This window comes from Carassius auratus, unplaced genomic scaffold, assembly GCF_003368295.1.
Source record: "Carassius auratus strain Wakin unplaced genomic scaffold, ASM336829v1 scaf_tig00014342, whole genome shotgun sequence".
NCBI lineage: Eukaryota > Metazoa > Chordata > Actinopteri > Cypriniformes > Cyprinidae > Carassius > Carassius auratus.
This window is the reverse complement of record NW_020524492.1, coordinates 18,198-27,176: the sequence shown is the minus strand read 5'-3', so window position 1 is coordinate 27,176 and position 8,979 is coordinate 18,198. Positions and strand designations below refer to the sequence as shown.

Sequence of the window (8,979 nt, the reverse complement as noted above, 5' to 3'; positions counted from 1 at the left end):
ATACTGTATATGTATAAGGTTTATATGAGGTTTATATATAAAAATAATTGGCAACTACTAGTGTTGCCAGTTTTTATAGTTTTTAAAGTTTTTTTTTTTAACCAAACCAATTTGAGTACACACACATATACACACACACACACACATAAATAAAAATCCTCTACAGCCAACTAACCAAATACATATATATTTTTTATTTCTCTTTATATGTCTTTCCTTTGCATGATGTCACTTCGAGAAAAAGCACTGATGAGCACCGGGGGCGCTGTGGAATCATAGAAAGCCGGAAGTGACGCAGAAGTAAGTAAGCCATGACATCACAAAGTGAAAGTATGGCAGCGTCGGTTGAAGTGGAATTAAAGTTCATCACGTTTGCTTCCTGTAACGCACTTTACGCTCAAACAAACTTCTACACGAATATCTGTCCAGTGCACAGTGGTCATATGGTGTTTATCTTTGATTTGCAGATTGACGCGCGCGCAGGGAATCTGGGAACGCGCAGGGAAAACGGGTGATTTAAATACGGGTGAGGATAATGTGGCATAGAACTCATAACACAGCTTATGTATTGCTTAATGTTTTATCATATCCTATATTATATTAAATGAGTTAAGACCTTTAGATAACTGTTATTCTCAGATTATTGCAACGTTTTCAGTTCTGCTTACTTATTTGCATGCTGTATATATTAACCAGTCCTTAACTGATTAGATGGTCTAGTTAAGAGTTTTCAAGTTATTTGATGCCAATAACTACCCAAATATATATATATATATATATATATGAAAGCTTGGAATTCACTCCTTCAAATATATTCAAAGCAGTTTTGTATGTATTATAAAAAAAAATTCCTTAGATAAATAAAAGTGACACAAAGGAGATAATTGTTGACAGAAATTGGAACTGATTTTATTCATATAATTTTATCATTTCTGTATTTTAAAATGTATTGATGTGTTTTTAACTCTTTTAGTTCTTCAGATTTTATTAAAAATTATGTCACATTTTAATTCTTTTTTTTTCATGCAGAAAACTATACTTTGTTATTCTAATCTACGTATTAGGTAGAACATCTTCAGCAATGGCTGCGGAAGGAAGCCCAGACCCTGAATCCAGTGATCCAGGTTTGGAAGCAGAGCTTGTGTCTCTGAGATCACAGGCAGAGGCGCTGCGACAGGAGCTGAAGACATGTCAGGATGAACTTCAGAAGTTACAGAAGCAGCTCAGCCAGAGCGAACGACTCCAGAAGACGACAGAAAGCTACAATGAAGACCTCAGACATCAGGTGAGGACAGTTGATGGTTTAAGGAACATTTTGAGGCTCCCAGAACTTGACCAAATAAAAGACAACAACCGTGACAGTCCGCACAAGATTGTTGATTACATTGTGTCTGTGTTGCTGTTTAGGTTGATAAACTGAGCACAGAAATCCATGAGCGAAAAAAGAGAGAGAGGGATAAAATGGATGTTGAGACTCAGACGGAGGAGTATACATGGACAGAGACAGGTTGCTTTTGATCTTGCATTTTCTTTGTTATTATTCCTGTCATCTGCAGCATTGATGTGTTAATTGAAAGTTATTTTCTATCTGAAACAGATTATTATAATTACTACTATGGCGGGTATTACCAGTCAGGAACAGAGACGACAGCAGAAGCACAGGAGAATGTCGACATGGAAAGTCAAGGATATTGTGAACCCACCGAGGAGCATCATGTAACAGCTGAGACGGCTCCAGCCAATCCTGAGCCATCAAATGAATCAAATGATTTTCCAAAGACAGAGGTATGAGAAGTGTTACTGAAGAGTGGTTTATTTCTAAGAATAGATCAACCCAACTTATAGACAAAACTATCTATATTATGGCTAAAATGATAAAAAAAAACACATCACAAAAAAATTAAAAATGGCCAACAAGTAGCCAAAACTGTTAAATCGTATAGTCAGAACAATACCGTGTATAGTCAAAACAATGCATATTATGGATAAAATTATAAAACATATCACAAAGAAATTAGAATATGGCCAAAAAATATACAGAACTTTTAAAATATAGCCAAAACAATTCAAAGTGTAGTCAAAACAAACATTAATATGGCTAATTGTTAAATCATATCACAAAGAAATTAAAATATGGACAGAAACTTGACAAAACAGTCTGAAATATGGCCAAAATAATACAGCGCAGTGAAAATTATAACTCAAGCACTTTAAATTCAGGCTAAATAAATATTCAAATGGATAGAATAAGGACAATATAAACAAAACGATGTTTAAAATATGGACCACATAATCCTAAAGATTTTGGCATAAATGTAGCAAAGAAAGAAAAAATAAAATAATAGCTATAGATTCTATTTACACTGTAAAAATTTTACTACTTATTGGGAAAAGTGGCAATTATCTGCACCTCGGTATTGTAGTACATTTGTAAAACAGTATGCAATATTAATTTATTTAATTTAATTTTTTATTTTAATTCAAATTAATAAATGCACGCCACTTTATTGGGACAATAAAGCCCTCCCTACACCTACCCTAACTCTACCCGATACTTTTATCATATCACATTTTACCATCTGCGCCTCTGGAGCTGACCACTGTTGGCTGTTTTTTGTAGTGTTGACTAGCTGAATCACAGGTTGGTGGGTGGAGTCAGTGTAGACATGCAATTTGCACTTAGTGTAAATAGAGACTCCGTAATTAAAAACCTAAACTGTTTAGTCAAATTAATTTTATATATAACATGGCCACAATAACTGAAGCAGATACTAAAAATAGTCTGAAGTGCAATTTGAACAAATCAACATAATCACCAAAACAATATAAAATACAGCAAAATGATCAAATATTCAACTGAAACAAATGTAGCTGTATGCAGCCAGTAAAGTAGTAATTATTAGCCAGTTTCTTGACTATGCAAACATGTTCTCAGGATGCCTCTGGAGAAGGCAGCTCTATAGCAGACATGCTGAGAGCAACGGCAGAGGAAGCGTTGAACCAGACCAACTTTGTGTTTGATGAAAGCTCCGGCATGTACTACGACCACAGCACTGGATTCTACTACGACTCTGTAAGATGTTCTTCTCTTGGAATGCTTGACTGCTCTTTGTGTAATCTTAATCGCCTGTGTTAATGTGTTTTTTCCTCTTCCCTCAGTCCAGTCAGCTGTACTATGATGCTAACACAGGCATGTACTATTACTACGACCCAGACAGCGGAAAATACCAATTCCACTCTAGGATAGAGGTGTCTACAGCACACCCCGAAGTGGAGCAGACGCCACAGAGGAAGACCAAAGATTGGAAAAACAGGAAGTCGGTGAAGAACACAGATAAAGCTTCCTGTCCCGATGGAGGGGTGAGATGCACACGGACACGCATTGTCATTGCATACTTTTGTGGTCACAGAGATTTGTGTTTTGTGTCTCAGTTTTCAGTATTTTTTTCAAACCAAAACAACTTTCTGGCTTCTGGTTCTTGCTATAGCTGAATTGAGTTTTGGTTCATGAGGGTCTGTAGAACAGTCCAGGGTCTCAGAAAGGGGTCCCTTGAGCAGTCGTTGTCATGTTTGTTCATGTTTTTGTTGCTGTTACGTGACGTAGCGGTGTCTGACTAGTCGCAAGATGTGGGCCAATGACGTCATTGTTTCAGAAAATATACGGATTCGCTGTCCACACAAAAATGCAAGGTGGCTTTTTCTAAATTGACCCACTCTGGGACCTGGTTTCAAAAATTTTTGTTTTACCCTCCCAAAACGATGGATCTTTGTGGACGAAACACAAATATGATACAGAATTTATGCATATACAGATGTTTTTATTCACTAATAAATGCACTACTATTTGGGATCAGTAAATTTATTTTTTGTTTAATTTTTTTATATAATTTTTTTAAAATAAAATATTTAATATATTATTCAGTATGGAAACATTACATTGATTAAAAGTGCAGTGAAACATTGATAATAATAGCATATTAAAACCAGCAAATCAGCATATTAGAATGATCTTAAATAGTCTATATAATGACATTTTAAAAATATATTAAAATCAATACTGATTTAAAAAAAAAACTGATTTGTCATTTAAAACTGTAAAAATATTTCACAATATTGTTTTTTGTGTGTTTTTCATGAAATAAACGTTGCTTTGTTGAGCATAAATGATAAAATAATAATAATAAATATATATATATATATATAATTTTTTTTTTTTTTTTTTGTAGTTTGTAATCTTTAGAATCTTCTTTCTTTTAGATTTTATCTTAAACCTGGTTTATTGTATTTGATTTAACATTTATTGATGGTGTTTTGTTTGGGGCATCATGCAGTGTCAGCTTGTTTTGCATTACATTTCCTTGAACTAACTCAAAACTGAGACTCAAGAGGACCTTGAAAGCAAATCCAAATCTTACATTTTCACCTCAAACCAGTGTAGAGACACTTTTTTTGCGGCTTCCTGATTGGCTGAGTGTTTGCTCATTTACAGGACCATAAAGAGGCGGGTCCTGAGATTGTCAGACAGTCTGAAAACCACCACAGAGGCAAGAAGGATGATTCATCTTCACTTAAAAAAGGACAAAAATCTCGGTCCCAAAGCCCGCAGCGACCCAGCAGCAAAGAGCGATCCAGACAGACCAAGATCCGAGACAGAAGCAGAGATCGCTCCACGAACAGAAAGAAAACTCGGAGGCGGAGCAAATCACATTCTGATGACTCGCACAGCAAGAGTCGGAGAGAAAACGGGTCAAATTCTGATGACACCCACAGAAGAAAGAGAAAGAAGAAGAGGAAAGAGAGGAAAAAATCGTGTTCTGAGACCCGCAGAGAAAGGAAGTCACGCTCTGATAACGTGAGCGGTGAGAGTGAGCCGGAGGAGGGTGAGATCACAGAATCAGATGGAGAGAAAAAACTTTCTCCAGCATCATCATCATCCTCGTCTGCATCTCCTCTCCAACCAGAACATGACAGTCCTGAGAGCGAAATGGAAACGCAGATGCAGGAAGGTGAGGAGGGAAGCAAACATTGCACCCCCTGGTGGCCGTTTGGAAGATGCACAGTTATTTTTAATGCGCATCATGCCATATTTTGCACTACTGTAACATTTTATTTTTTTCTATTCGTTATGTGTGTGATTTCTATATCTCAGAAGCCTGGCCGCCGTGTGTCCGGGTAACTGTGGTTCGCTCTCCTGTGCTTCAGACAGGAACGCTCTTCATCCTCACAGCGGATACAGTCGCCACAATCGGCCGGTCTGTACAGTTGTGTGTGTAGTTCTGTTCGTCAGTTGCATTGACAAGTTAACATGTTTGAGTGTTTCGGTTTGCAGAGAGAAAGACATGAATCATGCCATCAGAATCCCTGAGATGGGAGTCAGCAAGGTAAAACAAACTCAAATCAAACTATACACACATTCTGGACCAAAAGCACTTTTACTATGACATTAACATTACATCTATAGTGCTGCGATTGATGCATTTTTATGTCTTGTAATAATGATCAAACACTGAAACATACTTCTAAATCTCTTGTTTATTTTAAAGAAGTATCTTAATTTACAACTCATTTTACTTCTGTAATCTGACAAACTACAATTCAAAAGTAAGGGGGTCGCAAATATTTTTTTATTTTTAATTTTCTCTTTTATTGTCTCTCTTGCTTGCCAAGGCTGCAGTTAAATACAGTAAATAAACAGTTATTGTGAAAATAATATTGTGAAAAATTATTACAGTTTAAAATAACCATTTTATATTTTAATTTCTTTTTAAATGTGATTTATTTCTGTGATTTGAATGCTGAATGCATTACTCCAGTCTTCAGTGTCACACGATCCTTTAGAAATCATTCTAATATACTGATTAACTGCTCAAGAAACATTTTTGTCAATGTAGTATTTTTGTGGGAACTATGATTTTTTTTTTTTTTTTTAAATGAATGTTTCAGGCTCATTTTTAGAATTCTAATAATAGAAAGTTAAACAATTTATTTGAAATAGAAACCTAAATGTCTTCACTGTTACTTTTAGTCAGCACAATGCATCCTTGCTGAATAAAAGTATTAATATCTTTAAGAACAAAATGACTGACCCCATTCATTTGAACGGAAGTTCATTTCTAAAGAAAAAAGTATAATAATAACACCAGGAATGTGTTTTAAATTATTAAACACTATTTATATGATTGCATTTTGACAGCGTTTTCTCTCCTTGTTGATGGTTTTCTTCTCTTTATCTCTGTTTGTAGTCCCATGCAGAAGTTTATTTTGACCAGGAACAGCAGTGCTATATGCTGATAGATCAGGGAAGTCAGAACGGCACTGTCCTCAACGGAAACAGAATACTGCAGGTAACACAAACACAGCTGTTTTGTCCCAACATACTTCCACACACACTGCAATATGAGGACGTTTATCAGAATGTAAACATGTTTTCTGTGTCACTGCAGCCCAAAGTTCGCTGTGACCCCTGTCCTCTGACCCACGGAGATGAAGTGAAGATGGGAGAAACGGTTTTGTCTTTCCACATCCACATGGGAACAGCCACATGTGACGGCTGTGAACCAGGACAGATCATTGCACACCTGAGCCGTTATAAGAAAGACGACACCTCCGGTATGTATATACATGCACACATGTTGGTGACATCAAATAAGCATCTTTGCATGCTTCTGCTCATATTAATTAATGTCTAATGCTTTACGTTTAACCATATTTTTGCAATGCATGCATATATCTGTATGTTTCAGGGACTGTTCTCAGTAAAGAGGACAAGGAGCTTCAACGACAGAAAGAACTGAAGATGATGAAGGTTAAATATGGTCTTAAAGTAGGTTTTTTAAGTTCTGTACCAGCTCTTTTGGTGGTAAAATATGTTTGCACATAAAATCAGGTCTGTTTGTTTTGGCTTTGTAATGGTGTGTGGTCAGTGCTGCCCTCCTATGGTAAGCATGTAGACAGTCACTCTATTCCTAGGTGATGAAAGCTACAACAGGTATAATATATATATATTTATTTATTTATTTATTTATTTTAAGGTTAATTTTTAATAATTCACTTTATAATTGTATTTCAGTTAAGGTTTATTTCTAGTAGCCAGATTTACCATATGTCCAGCATAATATTTGGAAGCAAGAAATAATGCTTTTATCCAGCAAGAAATAGGATTCAATTTCTTTACTTTATTTGTAATGTTTAAATTTACACTAGAGTGATTATTTTAATTAACTAAAATGTTAAAAACATTATTTGAAAAAAAAAACATTATATAAAATGCAAAAAATATAATTTTTATTTTAAGTACTAAAATAACTAAAACTAAATGGACTTAAAATTTATAACCATTTAGTGATGACAAAGTATTACTAGAACTTTAACTGTAAATTAAAATAAAAAGTATATAATGTAAGTATATAAAATATATTATTCTTATTCTAAATATTACCAAAATCTGTAATAGTTTAACTAAAATGATAATTTAATAATTTAAATGCTTACAAATGTCCTTCCAAGGGGGGTCATCCTGTGACTTTTTGGACGGACTCTTCTTACAAAGAAGAGAAATCAACTGCCTTAAAACCCACCCAGTAAACCGTCTACTAATGCCATGCTATCTCCCTGAACGCCCTTGCTTTATAGCCAGTTCTTAAGTGTTTTTGTTGTATTGTGGCTTGGTAATAAGTTGTTGTTGTTGATGTATTATATATTTTATAACCATAATTCAGAAAATCTAATTTATTTTGTTGTTTAAAGACATTTGTATTTTCAGCACTACTAGTTGTGTCTTAAACTTTTCACTAAACTTGCCTTAACAAAGACTTGCATGTACATGTGTTTATGTTTCAGAGCAGTGATTATGAGGAGCAGAAGGCCCTGAAGAACAGCAGATATAAAGATAGAGCAGAAAACCGCCGGCAGACAGTCGGGAGTGAGGGAATGTTTCAGCGAAACGATGCTCCTGCTTCTGTTCATGTGTACGTAACCTATTCAGTCAAACATTTACCCCTGTAAAGCAGATCTGCACTACAGTAGACATCTTGCGCAAGAGTATGAAATCTTATCTGGGTTAAAACATGCTTGTGCTTTTTCTCCTTGTGTGTGTTTAGTGAAATCGGAGATGAAAATAAGGGTAGAAAGATGCTGGAGAAGATGGGCTGGAAACGAGGAGAAGGGCTTGGCAAGGATGGAGCTGGAATGAAGGATCCGGTAATACTGATTTATCCTTGTTTTGTTTACGCAGTGTCATGTGTCATGCTTGTGTGTGAGATTTACACTCACTTCCCTTGTGTGTGTGCATGTGTGTGCCGTAGATTCAGCTGCATGTGCGCAAGACTCAGTCCGGTCTTGGTTCTGGAGCTGCCGTGTCGGTCGAGGATGCTTCACTCACAAAAACCAAAAACCAGCGGAACTGGCAACGTGCGCGGGAACGCTTCTCTGATGCCTGCCAGGCTGACTCCGCCCATCCTGAAACTGGCCAATCCCCTAAAGCCTGGGTCAAAAGTCAGGACACAGAGTGACTACTTTGAATCTGATGCCAGACATGGCTATTATTTGGCTTACTTTTCCACTCATTTCAGTGGAAGACATTATTCCTATGAGGTTTGTAAATAGACACAAGTTAGTTTTAAAGATTGCTGGTCTGAGAGAGTGTGTTTTTGTTTACAGTGAAATTCAAAAACAGAATATCTTTGACAAATAAACAGTAAAGAACAGTACATGCATTCCCGTTTCTACATTTATATTAGATTTGCATCATAAAATTAAACTGTACAGTCCATACTGCATAAGAATTTGTACACATGGTTCCATTCAACAATACAGTATCTATAAATGCATATGTTTTTACAGTCTATGGTGTAATCACAACATACAGTCTATGATCACAACAACAACGTTTATCAGGCATCTACATTGCCAGCTGAGGAGATTACGAAAATAAAACAAGTGTTTTTTACTTTTTGTTTTGGGGGGGTTTGTAACTGGAAA

General features: G+C 35.8%; 1 protein-coding gene across 4 annotated transcripts; it reads left to right on the top strand.

The window, feature by feature from the left end:
• Window positions 1–305: 305 nt before the first annotated feature.
• On the top strand, window positions 306–8,706 carry LOC113074371 (angiogenic factor with G patch and FHA domains 1-like). Of its 4 annotated transcripts, none has more exons than XM_026247208.1 (16): window positions 306–381; window positions 468–526; window positions 1,065–1,285; window positions 1,408–1,507; window positions 1,598–1,785; window positions 2,936–3,073; window positions 3,160–3,360; window positions 4,490–5,006; window positions 5,153–5,252; window positions 5,330–5,381; window positions 6,243–6,344; window positions 6,444–6,609; window positions 6,744–6,823; window positions 7,840–7,967; window positions 8,100–8,199; window positions 8,304–8,706. In XM_026247208.1, the coding sequence occupies exons 3-16, from the start codon at window positions 1,082–1,084 to the stop codon at window positions 8,508–8,510; spliced, it is 2,283 nt and encodes a 760-aa protein (XP_026102993.1). In that variant the 5' UTR covers window positions 306–381; window positions 468–526; window positions 1,065–1,081; the 3' UTR covers window positions 8,511–8,706. The 4 variants fall into 4 exon arrangements, with proteins under 4 accessions (XP_026102993.1, XP_026102990.1, XP_026102991.1 ...); XM_026247205.1 differs by having other exon boundaries at window positions 5,150–5,252; XM_026247206.1 differs by having other exon boundaries at window positions 307–381; window positions 1,030–1,285; window positions 5,150–5,252.
• The last annotated feature ends 273 nt before the right edge of the window (window positions 8,707–8,979 follow it).